This window comes from Montipora foliosa, chromosome 6, assembly GCF_036669935.1.
Source record: "Montipora foliosa isolate CH-2021 chromosome 6, ASM3666993v2, whole genome shotgun sequence".
NCBI lineage: Eukaryota > Metazoa > Cnidaria > Anthozoa > Scleractinia > Acroporidae > Montipora > Montipora foliosa.
In genome coordinates this window covers 23,212,913-23,232,912 of record NC_090874.1, presented here as the reverse complement: position 1 = coordinate 23,232,912, position 20,000 = coordinate 23,212,913, and the positions used below count along the sequence as shown (strand labels likewise).

At 38.3% G+C, this 20,000-nt stretch overlaps 3 protein-coding genes across 30 annotated transcripts in view; 2 read left to right on the top strand and 1 right to left on the bottom strand.

Moving 5' to 3' along the window:
• Positions 1–1,255, top strand: part of LOC138005213 (uncharacterized) — a 1,962-nt gene extending 707 nt beyond the window's left edge. The window contains exon 3 of the mRNA XM_068851475.1: positions 167–1,255. Coding sequence (XP_068707576.1) covers positions 167–1,255 — 1,089 coding nt within the window. The remainder of the gene's footprint in view (positions 1–166) is intronic.
• A 285-nt stretch (positions 1,256–1,540) lies between these two features.
• On the bottom strand, positions 1,541–3,489 carry LOC138008885 (uncharacterized). The gene is made up of 4 exons (XM_068856194.1): positions 3,337–3,489; positions 3,031–3,259; positions 2,904–2,929; positions 1,541–2,708 (listed from the first exon to the last, which is right to left on the bottom strand). Exons 1-4 carry the CDS (start codon positions 3,487–3,489, stop codon positions 1,566–1,568), a joined length of 1,551 nt encoding a protein of 516 aa, XP_068712295.1. The 3' UTR covers positions 1,541–1,565.
• Positions 3,490–11,578: 8,089 nt separating this feature from the next.
• LOC138008882 (uncharacterized) overlaps positions 11,579–20,000 on the top strand; it is a 63,442-nt gene continuing 55,020 nt past the window's right edge. For 3 of the 28 annotated variants that reach the window (XM_068856179.1, XM_068856169.1, XM_068856165.1), the window contains exon 1: positions 11,604–11,802. In XM_068856179.1, the coding sequence (XP_068712280.1) occupies positions 11,736–11,802 (67 nt within the window). In that variant the 5' untranslated portion in view covers positions 11,604–11,735. Of the gene's footprint in view, positions 11,803–20,000 lie in introns of all 28 variants that reach the window. The other 25 variants (XM_068856184.1, XM_068856185.1, XM_068856183.1 and 22 more) reach the window with 18 other exon arrangements.

Here is a 20,000-nt window from a genome sequence, read left to right as displayed (position 1 = left end):
GAAAAAAATTGCATCAAATGATAATCAGAATTATTGGTAATGCAAGGTTCCAAAGTTGAAAGCAATAGTGCATAACGAATGAAAGCAAAGTTAACCTGGGAAAATGTCTTATTTTTATCTTCCAAACCAGAATTTATCAAGCAATATTTTAATGTTTGATTTTCAGACTTGGCATATCCCTAACCGAGCAGATGGTGTCAAGCCTCGCCCAGTTATGGATGTCACTGTACAAAAATTAAAGAATCCCACCCAGCAGTCAGCCCAAGTAAAAAAGAAACGAAAAGTCTCTGGTGTGACAAGTACTGTTTATAAGCCTTTTGAAGAACCACTCTGGTCCCTTGATTTACCAACGATCCTAAGTCCAATATTTGAGGGGCTTAATCCTAAGCCTGGTTTTCTGAGAGTATGGCCAGATGATGACGAAGATGTCCTATTAACAGAGAGCAACTATGGGCTAGTTCCCAAAGGATCTGTTTTATCCTACCAACAGTCCCTTCCAAGTAAAAAGACTGCAGCTGCAACAAACCTCAGTCTTCCTGTGCCTGACTTTCAGCTTCCAGTTTTTACCCACCCTCCAACTGTACTGTCTGAGAAACAACAACTGCACTATGATTCCCTGACTGTCACCATGGAACAGGCCCTAGAATATGAAGAGCAGACCAGAGAACAATCTGCTTCTAAGGACTGGCACCGACTACGAAAGCATCGTCTAACAGCCTCAAACTTCAAGCAAATCTGCTCCAGGAGAAAGGATCACGAAACACTTTCAGCCAGGCTTCTGAACAGCAAAGTTGTGCAAACAGCAGCAATGAAGTATGGCATAGAGCATGAGGAAGAAGCAGCTCAACAATATGTCCAGCAGTTTGGTAGAAATGTTTTTCCAGTGGGCTTTGTGATAAACCCTTCCCTCCCACACCTAGGCTGTAGCCCAGATAGAAGGGTTTATGATGCAACAGAAAATCATTCATGGGGTCTGTTGGAAATTAAATGTTCCATGTCTGACTATTTGTCAGACCTTAAGTATCTAAAGGTAAATGAAAGAAGTGGTACCTATAGTTTAAGAAAGACCCATGCTTATTATCACCAAGCCATGGGTTGTATAGGACTAACAGGTAGTGCATGGGAGGATTTTTTTGTTTATTGTCGCAAAGAGTTTCATTGTGAGAGAATTTACTATGATGCTGATTATTTTTCTGAAATGCTTGAAAAACTCAACATGTTTTATTTCAACTTTCATTTGTCTTCTGTACAGTGAACATTAATGATAAGCAATAACTATGCTATAACTAATAACAGGCAAACCATTTTTTGCTGAAGGAAGCTAAACATCCAATTTAATTGATAAATATAAAATAATGTTGTTTGAAAATGTGAACAAATCTAGTTTAGTTAAAGTAAAGGGATTGTATTCTCTTTGGTTAACAGGATTCTAGTCCATAACATGTTACAGTATGATGTTGGGAAAGGTTCTCATCATATGGTTTAATTTTTATATTCTTTTTAAGACTACCAAAGTTTATCAAGTGCACAACTACACTTTTACTTCATCTGAAAAAAAAATAAGTTTACCGTTCATAAAATAAGGGCCCCTGAAAGTTGGTTATTAAACAAGCTACAGTCCATATCTGATTTATGCTTCCTGCAACAGTGAGGGGGATTACCCGATCAAAGTAATGAAACTCTTTAACTCTCCTAATCGCCCTTTCAACATGAACACGCAGGTTGTGTAATTTTTTGCTTTCTTGGAGGTCATTTTTAGAAAACTGCCTCTTACTGGAAAGAAATGAGGGCATGACAACTTCACATCCAAGGGGAGTTAAAAGATCCTGAATAACAAAACCTTTATCAGCCATAAGCTGATCCCCAGGCTGGAGAAGTGGTAGAAGCCCAGACTGCCTTACCAGCTCTTTGTCTGATATTGACCCCTCAAATAAAGAACTGATGTGAATTATTTCCCCTGAAGGTGAAATAACAACATTGCCCTTGTAGGTGGTGTGGCTCTTATATGACGAGTACATTTCACTATTTAAGACTAAACTTGATGGTGCCTGAACCTTTATCTCAGATGCATCAATAATTCCCCTGCAGTCTGGGTACATGGACTTGAAACAAGTGGGCATGTTCTTCTGGATTTTTGCCCTAGATGGCCAGATACAAGTACTCCCAAGCATGAAATAAAGAAAATTTATCCAGGATATAAAAACCCTGCTTACAGTTGTTTGGGAAATGTTAAAGCTATCAGCTAGTACTTGGTTTAAGGTACCAACCCTCAACTTTTGAAGAACTAAATAAAACTGGTCAAATAAACTTAGTTTGCAGCCTTGCATAGTTTTCCTAAGGCCTTCAACTTTCCTTATCCCTTTATTTCTAAGGCGTTGCATTTGGGACCAAGAATACATATTCTGTGCGGTGGGAGTCAGAGCTCTAAATGTCGCAACAAGAACATCAAAAGAAGGAAAACCGGTGTAAAACCTAATGATGCTGTTGGGTTTCATTTTTAGTTGTATATATATTGTTTGCTTATCCAGTGCTGCCTCCAACTCCTCAATTCTCTGATTTGCTGCTTCAAGCAGCTCCTCTGTGGTCTTGGCAGGCTCACCAGAAAAAATATAATCGTGGCATTTCAAGGTAGGTGTGTATATGGGCTCGGGGGAGTTTGAAACAACAGGAGAGGATAGCAGTTCCGGTTGGGCCTCCATAGAACTTTCCTCAACACAAGCTTGGCCGGAAGTTGATGCTATGGATTAAAATGAAAAACATGAAAATACGTCCGATTATTGTACGATTTTAACCAAGGAATGTTTAAAGAAATACTGAAAACTATATTTACTTGTGACAGTGACAGTGTATATGGGCTCAGCGGAGTCTACAACAACAGGAAGGGATGACAGTTCCGGTTGGACCTCCACAGAACTTTCCTCAACACAAGCTTGGCCGGAAGTTGAAGCTATGGATTAAAATGAAAACATAAAAATACCTCTGATTATTTTACAATTTTAACCAGTGAATGTTTAAAGAAATACTGACAACAAAATTTACCTGTGACAGTAACAGGGAACGATGGAAGGCTTACATCAAATAATCTCACTCGTGCAGGTGGTGGTTCTCGTTTTTTTGGAGATTTTCTTTTCTTTGGTGATCTTGACCAGCTAAACATACTCGGAACTGCATGCTTCTCCAGAACACGCTTCCCTGTTAAAGTTGTCTTAAAATCCCCTTCCTTAAAGTGTACAGAACATACTCTTGTGCTGTTTGTTATCTATAGATGAAACAGATCATAATATTTATTGTAAACACACGTGCGCTAAGATGACATCGACAACTTAGCCAACTTACCTGGAAAGTTTTGCCCACGTCTCGCCGTATTTTCACAAGCCACTGCTTTCGAATGAATTTATCACTGGGAAATTGGTGAAAGGTGAGGTTTGGAACTTTTTTAGCGCGATTATTTTGACATTGCGGCACGCAACAGTGATCTCTGTTCGGCATGATCTTGTCTCCTCAATCGCCGGAAGTTGACCTTTACACGCGTGGCCTCGCATTGGTGTCAAAAGTTCATGACGTCAATCCAAGATGGCTGCTGTGCGATAAAGGCGAATTTAAATTCTCTGTGTTTGTTTTTATTTTGCGATGATAAGGACAACTCTCCTTTGATATGGTTTAAATTTTGAAGAGAGCTTCCTGAAAGACTAATCTTCCATGTGTCTTTTCAAACCAAAAAACTATAGTTCAAACCAGGAGAATTTTACCTTGCATTCGAGCGCTAGAGCAAAAGGACGAAGTTCGTAATATTATTAGTCGCGATGGTCTCTGCTTTGGTAAATCTCTGGGGGGAAAATTGTGCACTGAGAAGGAAAACGACGGGTAAACATCTTTGCAAGGGCAGAATGATAATTCCTTCTGCGAAGATGGCTTATGTTGCTCCTGTTGAATGAGGAAATGGTCTGTTTGTTTCATTGGAATCATTTGAAAGTGAGACATAAGCTTAAGTTCTTTTCATGCCCGCATTCCACTCATTCGGCAACTTGGATAAGTCACTTACCTGCCCTCCATTCTCATATTTTACAACACTAGTTACTTTTACAAGAGCGAGGCAATAAAATAAAGAAAATAAGTCTTAATTTTAAGAGAGGATCGCAAAAAAGTTTTGAAACTAAGTATAAATTTAACTCCAATGCTACTTGATGTTTCCCTTTTACTTGGAGTTTGGTAGTGGTCCATCGTTGAAAATATTTTTCCAGTAATTTTCCTGCAGCTGGCTGGTAACTGTGATTTTTTTCTCCAGCTTTGTCGATCACCTTGTAGAGCCTTGCTGGGATGAGGGTGGGGAGACATGAGAATCATGATAATGAAATAAGAAACCATTCACCTGCATGTGTTTGGAAAATACTGATTTCAGTTTTGCATGCATTGCACGAGCAAAAATGCACTGTGTGTAAAGATACTGAGAGACGAATGTAATCATACATCCAGCAAGACTAGAGGCATTCTGCTTCATACTCTAACATTTTATTATGCACAACTGATCCAAGGTTTCAAGGTTTCAAGGTTTTATTTGCCATGATCACATATAATGTATCAGATTTAATAAACAAAATACAAAAAATTGTAAAAAAGGCGAGGAAGCCCATAAAGAAACTATAAGAGCTTATGGAGCTATGGGCTTCCTCAAATTAGACTAAGAAATTAAGTTTAAGATAGCACTGGGACGTAATACAATATATTATTAAAAAGACGAAAGAGTGCACACACACACACATTTATCCACAAAAATACAAAAGCGTAAATACTTCGAAGAATTTGTGCTACTAACGATAAAGAAGAAATCTTTTAAGGTTTTTGCAAAACTGAGCGGTAGATCCAGATGACTTAATTTGACTGTCAAGAGAATTGAAAAATTTAGGGCCTTGGAAGCGGATTAAAAATTTTCGTATATTAGTTCAAACTAATGGAATATAAAAATTGGAATTGGATGAGTTTCTAGTGTTATAAGGATGAATATAATTAGCCAGTGTAAACATGTCATTAAATGAATTCGGAAGTAAACCTTTAGAGAAGAAAAACATAAACTTGCCTAAATGAAACAAAACAACATTACTGAATTTTAAAACTTCGAGATCTCGAAAAATAGGATCTGTATGGGAATCAAAGGGAACTTTAGCAACAATTCTAATTGCTTTCTTCTGGAAAGTAACTATTCTTTCAGTTTCACCACCCAATGATAGACCCACAATGGCTCTATCTGGACCCACAATGACTCTATCTGATTCCTTTTCAACAACAACAACCACAACAACTACTACGGTATGTGTTACCACAAAACACAATATACAGTAACTCAAATATCTCTAATTTTATTGTTGTAAGTACCGTATATTCATTATTAAGACTATTACAAGTAGGAGCATTCTCAGAAGTTAATATCCAAACCCATGCTCAGCAAGAGAAAGACTAGAATAACATACAGCTGTATTAATGAAAGTAAGACAGTTTACTTGAATTAAAAAACCAAATTATATTTGCTTGTTCAAACATTGACTTAGAAGGTGTGGCAAGTAAATAATTATCGTCCCTTTTCTATACAATTTTGAAGAGCTGTTTGGAAACCATCTTGTATTAATCACTGACATGCCCACATCTGTGATGTTTAATTTGCAGTAATACTGTTGTCATCATGCAGGGCCTCATGCAGGAAAAAATGAGAGATGAATAACAACCCTGGCTTTTTTCATCACAAAACCAATAAAATATTCAATGCTGAAATCCTCATCACAATCTCTGAAAACAATCTGGAATGTTGCTTTCCATGCATGGTTTGACCAGATCAGCACACACACACCAGGAAGAGTTTTAGACTGAAGCACTGGAATAAGAATAAAAGACATGTTTAAGAAACAACAGGAAACTGATCAAAGTAAAACAATAATATTATTATCACTTGGTCATTTTCATGCACAGATGTCACTTAAGATACTTGAAAAAAACATGGAAATCTGTGCCCTATTTGTAAAGATCCCCTTATAAAAAAAACTAAACAACTTAACTGACTCCCTTAATAAGAGGTTTTGTCTAACAATGCAGATAAAAACAGTTGCTCACATCTTGAAAGTAATGACAGTCAAAATGACAGCCAGCCAGATATCAACACTTTCCACAAGATTTCTTCAGGTCAGATGAGTGGGACAATGAAATCAACAGAAATCTAGAGATCAATTAAATTTAATCATACCACAACCTGGTGTGTCCTGCAAAGCAACACAGAGCTGGAAAAGAAAGAGCATCACCATCTACCATACAAACCATTGCTCTTGCTGTGGAGAACCAGGTCACAGAAAAATCATGGCTCTCGTATCACATGTCAGAGGTTAAAACTTCTGTTTTGTCAAAACCCTCCGCGTTTTTAGAGGAATTGCTCTTAGGCGAAAAACAGTAAACGAAAAATGTTATCAGTTTAAAATTTACAACTTTTAGGTCTTCAACGGTGTGACCGAAACACGAGCAAACATGGTTTGGCAAAGATAACTTCCCTGGAAACGACATAAACAAATAAATATTTCATGCCTAAAATAAGCTTACCTCTTTTGACTTTCTCGTTGGAAACAACTCGGAACTACTGTTTAGTTTTTCTGTCGAGGCCATGTTGAGGGTGAGATCTTGATCATCAAAAGGTCCAATAGAACTTTTCCTTCACCGCTGAATAAACTCAAAAACAAAGAGCTCAAAAGCTCGAATCAAATGAACCAAAATGTGTTCGAGGCGGAGCATGCGCACTCATTTTGCCGCGGTGTCATCTAATACATGTAAGATAGAATAAAACGAGCTCCTTAGACTTAACCTGGGCGCGCTTTAATTGACGTAAGATGTAAAGCCGCTTGTTCACTTTCTTTACTATCTCATCTACATGTGCGTTCCATTTAAGATCAACAGAGAAGGTGACACCTAACATCTTAGCTTTATGAACGCACTCTAAATCCTTACTATTGACCACAATTGGGTCAAAGTCAGGTGGGGATCTTGAAAATGAGATGCGTAGTTCCTTACATTTGCCCTCGTTCAACTGGAATCCGTTTATAGCTACCTGTCTACTTAGATCGTCAACGAGACGCTGAAGATCACTGTTCTGGCTCCTTTGGACAACCTCAGATATCGTGGTGTCGTCCACGTACTTCCACATATTGTAGTTTCCAGTAGTCGACAGATCGTCAATCATAATCACAAAAAGCCAAGGACCGAGCTTTGTGCCCTGTGGGACTCCGGATGGAATGGAGCCCCACTCGGAAAAACAGTCCTGGCTAAGCTTTACTCTTTGCCTTCTACACGTCAAAAAGTCAGTGATCCAGGTAATGATGGAACTTGGTAGACTATAAGTCATCAATTTAGGCGTTCCAGTCTGCATGAAATCATCTCTCACCTCTGTCTCGAGAAGACCATACACGCACGGTTCTTACGTTACGTTTATGCCCCTGTAGAATCAACCGAAATCTCAACTCCTTGTCAAAAGTTAACCAGCATGTTAATATTTTTGGTAGGCTACAATACTCGTCACATTTGTTGGAACACCCATCGCCGTTTCCCCCTTCCTGAATGGGGGAAGGGGGATGTGGTATAAGCTACGATCTTGTAACACGATGATTCTGACTATTTGCTAAGTGTTCCAACTAAATATGTCTAGTATTGTGGGTTGCGTACGGCAAATTTTGATTGACAACTCCATCCCCTGGAGTCCACGAGGACTACTCTGATTGGTCTAGCTCAGCGACCCGTTTTTGGGTCTCTAAAATTGGCGCCTATCAAGCATGAAAGTCCTTCTTTCCGGGCGCCATCTAGATGAGACGAAGGAATTTTCGAAAGTCTATGACGATAGCAAAGATCTTTTTTTTTATATATGAAGCCTTGGTAAAAGGCAATAACTCGTTCGCGCAATTTTCAAACACAAATTCCGCCAGAAGTTTTCAAACAGACAAGAATAGCAACTTTCTTTCATCAGAAGGGATTTTGTCAGAGAACAGCTGCATCTTCCCTTTTCCAAGCATGGAAATTTTTTAAGGCGGTGAATTAATTAGAAATTGAAGTTGCTCTTACACGCGACCTCTATAGTGAAATAGGCCGGTCTTAACTAAATTGGGAATTAAAAGAAAATATAGTATACCAAAATTTCCTTCCTTTTTGGCTATATCTGTTTAGATAATTCACGCATTTTGATTGGTTTTCGCCTATGATCTATTAGAAGACAGACGCATAGCTGACGGCATCATAAAGACTTAAAGTGGTACTTTCAAATAATCACTTCCTTCATTTCTTCAGATTTTGAAAGTGTGTTTGCTTTTAAATACCTGCTTGGCAAATTTTGAGATTTGATTTTTATCCAAAGGCTGTTTACTTTGAGTGTAAATTTTGGATTTCACGGTCCGCCATTACTCACTTACTGACCGACTGGACCTCAGAGGGTTGGGTCTAAGGAAAAGTGACTTCATTCACTCAATAGCTTAAATTTCAGCGTGTAAACGCAGTTTATTATGCATGCAAAACACGAGTTTAAAAATCTGAAAGCCCGGAACTCCCGAGCTGCATATTAATTCAGTCACGTACAAGTGCATTGCATTCTTAAACTAGTGAGTCTTTGACGTACCTTTCTCCTGGATCCAGCTCTCTCAAAATTTGAAAGTACTAGCGGATCATTCGTATCAGCTGGGCAAAGGCCCATATATAAGAATGACACAAAAATAGATAAAAACCCCCTTACGTAAATCGTCTCACTTATATAGCGACTGTGGCAACCCCCGGACGTAATTTACCCTGGGACACGAGTATTTATACCCCTGAATGTAAGACGTTATAAACCCCTGAATGTAAGACCTTTAAAACCCCCTGAATGTAAGGCACTTTCAAAACCCCTGAATGTAAGATGTTTTCTACCCCTGATTGTAAGACGTTATAAACCCCTGAATGAAGGACGTTTTAAACCCCTGAATGTAAGACGTTTTCTACTCCTGAATGTAAGACTTTTAATACCCCTGAATGAGGTTGTAAATGGGGTTAACCGACTAGCGAGAAAGGACTAGAAAATATTACTGACTACGGACAAAACGAGGAAAAAATTACCGATTAGCGACAAAAAAATTAACTGGAATTTACCTACAGCCGACAAAGGTCGAAAATCTTAACCGACAACCGACAAAGTAATGAATTTTTAACCGACAACCGACATGTGGACCCCCCCATTCAGACCCTCCTGAATGTAAGACGTTATAAACCCCTGAATGAAAGGCACTTTCAATCCCTGAATGTAGGACGTTACAAACCCCTGAATGTAAGACGCTTTAATCCCCTGAATGTAAGACTTTTAAAACCCCTGAATGTAAGGCACTTTCAACCCCTGAATGTAAGACGATTTACGTAAGGGGGTTTTTATCTATTTTTTGAGTTACTCTTATTTATGGGCCTGTGCTCAGCTGCTACGAATGATCCGTACTAGCGTACCATTAATAGGGAATTTCCAGTTAAAAGAAACAAGTTTCCCTTTTGAAATTAAGGCTTAAAACTTGAATGATCACTTAGTGTTTACTTAACATAGTTTTGAAATGCAAAGAAAAAAAGATTTGACTTTTTGATTATAGTACCACTTCAATTCTTTTATTAAAGCAAATAAATTCCATGTTGACGGGTGCCTGTTCAGTAACAAGAGCCTACAATTAGCCTAAACTTGGGCCTGCAAAAATACAGTGGTGTATGGTTAATTTAGCAGTAAAGAAAAGAAAAGAGAAAAGTCTGTCCTTCTTATATCGGCCTTACATTGCGCGTCTCATGATGTTCGAATGATGTATGTAGCGAACGCCTTGCTGGGATTAATAATATTCCGCTGTCTGAAAACAGATGACTTACATGTTTTTGGCACCTTTCTAATGTACTACTGCTGTCCTTGGCGCATGGAATGTAACCAGTGTTGTCTTTTCACGAAAAAAAATTAAAACTATTAGAGGGAGATATATTTTGTATTAACCAGTCCTGGTTTGAATGATTTACAACAAAGATAACTCGGATTAATTTCTTGCTGTTGCAGAGCGTTGTTTTGTGAGATTGTAGTTCATAGGGGAAACTGAATCTCTCAATACACGATTTTTACATCAAATACTCTGAAACACTTGTTCGCTGCTTGTCTTTTGGTTATCACTTGTCAGATGTACACTATGAGTTTCGCTTTGGAAAAGTACCACGCAACCCTCGTATTGCATGTGAACCCCTCGCAGAAGCAGTTCGAGGTTCAGCTGGCACCTTTGCAAGTGGAAGAAATCCTATCTCTTTCTAATTGACTCGTCGTTTGCTTGTACTTATTAAAATCACTACCCATGTTTTACAGGTTCGTCTCTACTTTTTGTCTGACTTTTATCGGTAAATGAGGAATAAATAATTTATAGTTATTTGCATTTACATTATAAGGCGCGCTATAAATACACTCACGCTGAGAAAAAAAAACCAACTTTGAATCCACAGTGAAGACAAAGGAAATATAAACACACGATCTATAAGTGACAGAATAGGTTTAACGTCAGTCTATCTAGTCTTTGAAGTCTGGGACTGAGCTAAATTTGTTATCCTGGGAGATCAGTGCAAAATTTATTCGCTTCATGCTAAATTCGTCCAGTCTGGCCAATTTTATTACTTAATTTCGTCATTTATACTCACTTAATGACGATATTTTCACTCAATTTTTGTCTCGTTTTATATGCAGTGCACCATTATGTAATCAATAATGTAATCCTAAAAACTTATTCACTTTTACAACGGAATCAAGTAACCCTTATACCCCACATGTTGTCGTAATTTTATACTACACCAAAAAGTATTAGAATCAGAACGTTCTTTGTTTTTGTTTTTTTTTTTTTTCCCAATTTTACTAAAACGGCCGTAGGACGTAGCTATAGGACGTCCACTTAATGGACTGTAGTCTGATACTTACTGATTACAGCTGATGAGCTGTCTATCTTTCTGGAGAATTCTTCATTTTTCTTGCCAAGATTTAAATCGCTTAAAATCATTTTCTTGTGACCTTGTGAGGAGACTTTAAACTTGTAGTAGAAACAATATCGAATTACACCTTTTTTTGGTTCCATTGTAGGAAAATATAGATTCACCCATGGTACATTTTTGGCCATGACTTCAAATTTAGGTGCGACAATCAGGAAATAATATTTTTTCCCAAATATATCTCCATCTCTGGAAATAACAACCCTCCCCTCAATTTCCAGATATATTCGCGATCCTAGCCTGATGATGCACAGACTCTGATTTATTTCGTGCTCCAGCAACGAAGAAACATAAGGCTTAGGTTTACTAAACTATTGACAAATAAAAAGTGCCGTTAAATGTTTTAGATAGACAATAGTATGCTTCTAAGCTGAATCGCCTTTTACCTTAAAGCACAAGACTTAATTTTTATTCAATATCCTTTTTGTGAGTAGCAAAGCACCACAGGAAAATCAATCATCCGATTTCCATAAAGTCATGCCAGTGTTAACGACTGCGTTATTAGCTGCAGAACGGGACAGACGTCTGAGGTTTAATTGATCTCATATGCAGGTAACTTGCAAATCTGTAAAAGCCTGCACTTCAAAAAGTTCTAAGAACGCTACAGTTATTCATTTCCTTCTTGGAGTTGACCGAGGAAAGTACCTTTCTGCGCTTTGCGAAATTCAAACTCCTTTTTAGTAGTCAACGTTCGCTCATCTCAAGTGAAAATGTTGACCAAGACTTTTTACTTGTTTACATGTCTGTTACTGTTGTCAATGATGGAGAGAGCCAGGGGTAAGTTTTGTTTTAGTTTTAAAAATCGGATTGACTTTTGGACTGATTAGTTCAGCCCTACCGTTTATAACAAAATTGATTCTTCACTGGTCATATTTACGGATATCCATGGGCAGTCCAACCTCCCTTAGAGAGAGTTTGCACTTATGCTCAGGATTGAAAGCATTAACTAAAAATTTGCGCACAAAAATGATACATCGCAAAGGTCGCAAGAATTTCGTCTTCGACGACTAAATGCCATTTAACCAGAATCAAATGCAAATATAGCAAGGATAAAAAAAATACCGCAAACGAATGATGCCTAAGTAACAGAAACCAAGGCATTGAGAGATTTAGCAAGAAATTTCAAAGAAAATTGTCAAAAAGTAGCAAGGATTTTGATTGCCATGGCAAAAGCGCGCTATGAAGAATCTACGGGGTAACAAGTTACTCAGAAAGGAATGTAATAAAGTAAGAACAACAGAAAAAAGTTAGTATAAAAGCGGTTAGTAAAATGTTTGCGAACAAAAAATATCGACCTTAACAAGGATTGTCTTTAACGGCGAAATGTCCGTTAACAAGAGTCGCAAATAGCGCAAGAATAACAACTTTCAAAAAACAAAGAACGAGCAAGCAGCAAACAGCATTTACATTTCAACAGTCGCAAAAATGTTTTTAGATGTTCGCAATTCCTGCCAACAATAACCACAGACATCGCAAAAATTAGACAAAAGTCAGCCCACAGCAAGCAACGGCAACATGCCCGCCAATAAAAATCGCAAATTTATTAAATAAGTAAGTCTTTGATTGCACTCACGTGACAAGGCGGCCATGTTGGTGCCAAAACAATAGAGAAATGTAGATCAAGTTTTGCATAAAAATAGAGTCAAATTCCCAAAAGAAATTTTCGCTGTTGTTCTTTCCACCAACATAATGACACTAGGGAGCAAAAGGGGCCCTAGGAAGGGAACAAATATGACAAATATCGCAAGGCACGGGGATTTTCCTTTCAAAATGATGGAGGGATGCCATCCTAGTTGTGCTTTGAGATATATGATGCTAAATAACAGGAGGAGCAAATAAACGTGGCTCCTGTTTATTTATTTAATTAGTTAGCTTAAACTCACAACGACTGAACACAATATCGAATGGGGCAATTTTGAGATTATTGCATCGGGAAAAACAGATGATCATTGTAAAATAGAAGAGACATTGTATATCCAGGAGCTGAAGCCCTCTATGAATTCGAAAGCTAGCAGTGAGAAGTTGTTATTATTTGTTTATTAGTAATAATCAATCACTGTCAATGTTTTCTTGTTATTTTAAGATCGTTTTTACTATCTCTATAGTGCCCATATCTATTTATTTCGTATATAAGAAATTTTTGAAAATGTTACTTTTGAGAATGAATGCAGAGAAGCATGCGAAACCCCAAGTGAATGTAAAATGCATTTTTTTTTATCTCCCCAGTTAGTTATGTTAACTTCGCGAAGACTTTGGTCGCGTCTTTTCGATGGGGTAGATATTGACAAAAATGTCATTTACCCACAACCGAAATGCACTGTTTCCGGTGAAAGGGCAACTGATTGACAGGATAGCACAGTTTTGACTGCCGCGCGCACTGCAGGCGCGGGTTCCGTATGCAAGGAGGATTGGATAAGCGATCAGAATCGTTACAAGATATACGCTAGTTAATGTAAGACGCAGCAATATAAAAATGCACGCGCGCTATCAAGCGAGCGCGTTACAACGCAGTCTGAAATTGAACTTAAATGCATACAGAAAAAGTCGTCACTACTCAGTCCCAGAGGGTGTATTGATCGAGGCTGGTAGGCCCACAGAGCCTCCATATCCCAATGCATTACTTCGTTACAACATTTGTCTATTAGGCGGACCCTAACGTCGGTGGTGGTGTAATGGTTATCACACCCGACTAGTAACGGGGGAACGTTGGTTCAAATCCCGCTCAGGGCCAATTTTCTTTCAAACCTTTATTCAGTTAAAAATATGAGTATTTGGGGAGTACGTGGTCAGGGTTTTAGTGGATCTGTACTCGATCGACTATTTATAGCATTTTAATAACGCAACGTACTTGCAACCTACAGAACAAATTCGATTCGCTCGACCACGTGTCCTCTAATTTATGCTCATACATTACAAGGGTTTCTCTCAGAGAATTAGAATAGAAGAGGAATATTTAATTTAAAGAACAATATTTAGTGATTTTAGATATTAACGACGCGACATCAGCATAAGCATCCTCATCATCGAAAACCGAAAGTAAAAATTGATGAATTTTGTGCTTAAAAGGTCTCTTCCTAAATATACGCAGATCAGGCTTCAAGCAATTCCACACCTTAGCTCCAGGGATCGAAAAAAATTAAGCCGAGCACTAAAACTTGAGATCACTTGAATAGGTGAAGAGATGACAAATATTCCTTAGCGCAGAATTTAAAGTTAGACGAGAGGTTACTTACCTTGAAGTGTAATTATAATTCTCTGAAGATTATGGGCTAAATTTGCATACTTCCTTCAATACTAACAAGTCAGCGGTCACTTTCCAAAGTAATTGTAATGTAAATGAGAACGGTACATAACCCCAGGCGTGCTGCATAATAATCAGTTCTTCCTGGTAGTGTGAGTCAGTGGCGAAGGCATAAGATAACTGAGGGGCAGGAGATGCTGGGAGGTAAACTAGTCCCATAATGTTCCGCATATCTTCAGAGAATTATAATTACACGTCAAGGTAAGTAACCTCTGGTCTAATTTTAAATTCTCTTTCCGACATGTTCCGCGTCATGGGCTTAATTTGCTACTATAGAGCACCGACGCCAATGGACACGAAAACAAGGTCAGTCCAAGAGGCATAACAGAGTGACATTCAAAAGAGAAGTTTGTTGAGACCTTAAACGAGATCAACAGCATTAACAGCTGAGTCTAGCGTACCTGGCTCAACAGATCTCCAGTAGAATCTACGAAACTTACTATCATTAGACCAATTGGCCAGCTTAAGGATATGCCCCACGGCCATACCCTTGTTGTAAGTTGCCGACGTAACAGCCCCCCTAACGCTATGAGCTTTGAAAACGGAAGTGTCTATGCCCGCACCAGACAAGACTGTGTTAACCCATGAAGCGTCCATCAGGATTGACGAAGGATATAAACAGTCAGAAATCTGTCGAGTTTCTAAGATTACAAGTACGTGGGATGTACGCAGAAACTGTACTCATAGTAGAGACATGTGGCTTTGATGGCATGGAGGGAAAATTAACTATAACTGATGGTTTGCCAGGTCTCGATGTCTTTAAACGTTCTGTAACAATAAATTGAATTGAATCTTTATGATGTATTAAATTACTGATACTAAGGGCACCAAGAGTCTGAGACCTTCCAGCTAAGCATTAGTGTCAGCCGCTTTAGGCTAAGACTATTTAAAGGAAAAAAGTTCCTAGATAGTGTGTCAAGACAGACACATCCCAAGTTGAAGAATAACATGGTAGGTTATAAATATCCTTTAAAATAAAAGTCTAGACACTAATGGATCAGAGCCAACTGTTGTGTCATCACGTGGCCGCAGTGTCGATGACGAGGCTGATCTATAAGGGTTCAATGTACTGTAGCTCAAGCCCTCTCCAAAGCAATCTGTAAGACATTCCTTTCACGGCACCAGCCTCTCCACTTTTTCCAAACTGCTTGGTACTGTTTTTCTGTACCTGTTCTCCAGCTTGCACAGATAAGGTTGGTCGCTTGAGAAGAAATTCCCTCTTCTGAGAGAGATTTCCGGACACAACCCAAGCAGAAAGCCTCATCGCTCCTGCTTGTGTGGTCGAACTAGCAGATCCTCTCACTGTGGCAACAGTACAGTACGGTTGCACTAGAGAATTTAGAAGCACTGTGGTACCAGCCCTTCGACGGTGGGTCAGACAGGAGCTATTGGTATTGCCACAGCTTTGTCCCTGCGCACCTTCGCCAATATGGCAGAGATAAGACCGAAAGGTGGAAAAATGTAACAACTCATATTAGACCAGGACAGGGAAAAAGCATCAACTGCATATGCCCCTGAGTCAAGATGCCAAAAAACATATTTCTCAACCTTAAAGTTCAGCCTAGATGCAAGTAAATCTTTATTAGGGATCCAAATGGTTGACTGGAGATCACTGAAGATGGTTGGATGCAGGGACCACTCGAGGTCCTCAACAAAACGACTTGAGGCAGAATCAGCCTCAACATTTAAAACCCCAAGGGACATATTGAGCACCATTACCAAATCTCCTTCGCAAGTGTGTTAACAAGGTCAGATCTTATTCCACCCATGTTATTGATATAAGATACTGCAGTGGTATTGTCCAATTTAAGCCTTCTTGACCCAGAACCTTTAGATCTTTCAAAGGACTTTTTGACAACTTCTCTCATAGCCGATTTCTTTACGATGGGCTTTCCTTCAAAACATAATGAACTGCCTTCCAAGGAGAGCTTATCTTTGTTACGCCAAAAAAATGTAGCCAAGGTGGTTTGATATAGTGGAAGTGACTGGAATGCACTATGCGTGCGAAATAAAGGTGCATTTTTTTGCGGGCTAAAATGGTGAATTTGGTGGGTTATAATGTATTTGTTAAACCAATAAAAAGTGAATATCAAACAATGTTACAATTCAATGAAAGCCAACTAAAATCGAGAAGCCATTTCAGTGTTCGCAGCCGGTTTCTTACGGCGTTGGTGTCTAAAAACACATAATTCAATGAAGAATTGGTGAATTATCAATCTTCTTAGCAAAAGGACAAAGTTCTATAATTGTCCTCTCTTGATATTATTGAGCCGACGGTCTTTGTTCAGTTTTGAGCAGCTGCCATACGTTGTTATCTCTCAGCCCTAATAATCAAAGGACGCCATTGGGCAACTCGTGGATTAAGTATTTTACCAGTGGGAAACGTCTGGTGAACTTGCAGTTTGTTAGAAAATGGGTAGTACCATGCGTGTTCCCTTTCAAAGAGCAAAGGCTTTATTGACCAGCTTTTGTTGCACACTTTACAAAAAACGTATTTCAATAAAAATAAAAATTTTCTCAAAAGATCGTATTTCTGGCCTAAAAAATAAGCATGTAGAAAATGGGGTTGTCAGGCCTGCACAGCTCCCAAACTAGTGGTTTAACATTTCTCGTACTTTGGTTCTTACGAATATCTCTTGGAATGATCCCCCTGTTCTGTACGTGAGGGGCGGATCCTTGTAGATTTCGCTCTGAGTCAGCAATGGTTGCTGCTTTATCAAATGCCAGTTTTCTGTCATGGTTTGTTTTAGGCATGGCACTGATGATTGATATTAATATTGTGCGACAAAAGACAAGATTTGTTCGTTTTCCTTTTGATTTTGTAGGCGGGCTTGTTTCCTATCTTCATTCTTTACATTTGACAGAGACGTTTTATAAGACATCCTGGGTAGCCTCTTTCTAGCAAATACGATTTGAGCATTTTAATGTTATCTTCAAAGAATTTTTGGAGAGTTTGTTCTAAGAAGTCGTAGAGCCTCTTCTTTAATGAAGCCTTCTTAATTTTTTACACCCCGTCGGTGAGACGAACTGAAATGTCTCAGTACGCTTAAAATGAGCGCGCACGTTATAGACTGTGTCTTTTTCCTTCAGAGATGCTGGTATCCAGGAATGTTATTTACGATTTCATTCGTAAATTTGATTGTGGGGTGATTCTTGTTTGCGTGTTCAGCAGACCGGGGAATTTTGCTTCTAGTCAGAGCAAGACTACGTTGTTTAATTTAAGTTTTGATACTTGTAAGTTTTAGCTTGTCTTTTCTGTAACATGACTTCGTTGGTATTTTTTTAATAATGAAGAAATGAAACAGTGTATGGTTTGTAAATGCAACTATGAGTAAGTAGTAGAAGTCGTTTAAATAACCATTGGTCAGGCACCAGCAATAAAGCTGTCGAAACTCATTCTGTATCCTGGTAGCAAGGAGACACCACATTTACACCTAAACCACCTAATCTGACAACCCATTCCGCTTTACTTGGCCTGTACCAATTCCGAAAGCTTGGGAATATTGTTACCTTTGGCTCCTTTTCCTACTTTACATTTCCTGCTATTAATTAATGGTTATTAACTTGGTTAACTGGAAAATACATACTTCATAATGTCTAGAAGGCTAGAAAGTTTTTGTGACCAAGTGTAGATGTTGCCGGTAAAATCCGTTTTCAGGTTAAATCGATGTTCCTCATCAATTTTAGCTGAGTTAAATACGCACTCAGAAGGATTGAAGAAATTTTTTGGAGTCTAAATTAAGCCTAGAGAAAAACTAGGGTCAGGTTAGGATCAGTTTCGGTTATTATACATAGATATCAATTGACCAATTATAGAAAAGTAAATAATGAAAAGAACTGTGTTGGGTTGAGCATGTTCGTTGTTGTAGTGTAGTGGTGAAAACACAGTACTACAGTGTCTTCACAGTACTACAGTTCACAGTACTACAGTGTCTACGGTGCGAGTTTGAGTACCGGTAAGTGCCTGGTACAGTTCTTTGTTTCCTTACTATGTTGTAATGTTGAGACTGGATTAAGAAGTGTATGAATTGGAATCTGCACATCTTACTTCGAAGTACAGAGAGGATTTAGACAGGGTGACCCGCTGTCACCATATACCTATTTATTATTGCGACGGAACTTTTGGCAATTACTATTCGAAGTAGGACAGACATCCAAGGAATTGAAATAGGGCGGGAAGAATTTAAAATGGTGCAGTACGCTGATGATTTAACTTTGTTTGTGCCGGACCTTGAATTTGCACAACGTATTTTTCATCTGTTTGATCAATATGAAGCCTGCTCTGGTTTAAAAGTTAACTAATCCAAAACAGAAGCCATGTGGATTGGATCGTTTCGAAATAATGCAGAGGCACCCTTGGGATTAAAATAGGTCAACAGTGTTAAAGCACTCGGAATTGTCTTTATATATAAAGAATCAGAACAATTGCAAAATAACTTTTATGACAAATTAAAGGATATTTGGTTGCAGACGCGACTGTGGCGTTGCAGAGATCTCTCGCTGTTTGGTAAGGTAACCATCATTAAATCCTTTTTGCTTCCGAAAATGTTATATGTATTCTCGGTTCTCCCAGCTTCGCAGGATTTTATAAAGCAGCTTAACACTATTATATACAATTTCTTATGGAATGGGCCAGATAAAATAGCTCGATCTGCAGCAATTAATGACATAGGATTTGGAGGGGTAAACCTTATAGACTTAGCAACCTCAATTCGATCACTAAGATTAGCGTGGCTTGGAAGGCTTTTTTCTAGTGGTTCTATACCATGGAAAGCTTACATTAATCACCTACTCAAGGATTATGGTGGAAGTTTTTTGTTTAGGTGTAATTATGATATTAAGGAATACAAAACAAATTCCACATTTTACGATGAGCTTCTCCATTGGTGGGCCGACTTTAGAGAGAATTTTTCTACCAAGCCTTCTTAATCTGAAAGTGTTATTTGGAACAAATTGAATAAACTTATTAAAATAGATGGCAAAAGTATATACCATCACAACTATGTAAAAGCTGGAATTATTTTTTGTAACCAGATGCTATTTGATAAGAATAATTTAGATTCATACAACAGTGCCAAATGTAAAGGATTGATACATACAAATTTTTTAACCTGGTCAGTTATTCGAAGTGCAATTCCTGTCCACTTAAAAACTTTGAATGTAGAAGAAAGTGAGATAACGTCACTGCAATTTCAATGTGGTGAAAAAACCTTTGATCCTGTAAAATGTAAGTAAACAATTTTATAACCCCCTTCATTTCGAAAAAGACACTGGTCTCCAGGGGTTTTACTAAACTAAAAGAAGACTTTGATTTAGATGATGTGCATGACTGTTTACATTATCAACACTAATGTGCGATTGGTCCTCCATTTATTTTATGAATGTCCGTTCACAAATCGCTTCTTAAAAAAAAATTAAGACTTTTGGTTTGCACTCTCAAATGAGCACGAAGACCTCTCGCAACGAGACGTGTTCATTGGGAAGTTAGGGAAAAGTGATCTACAGAATTATTTCACAATCCTTGCAAAATTGCATATCTGGTCAAGTCGACATTGTACCAAAAGCCCCAATTTTGATGTTTTTAAAGAGATAGTTGATATTAAATATAGAACTGAGAAATACATAGCGTCCAAAAATAATACGGCAAAAAATATTTCAGGCAAAATGGCAGGTA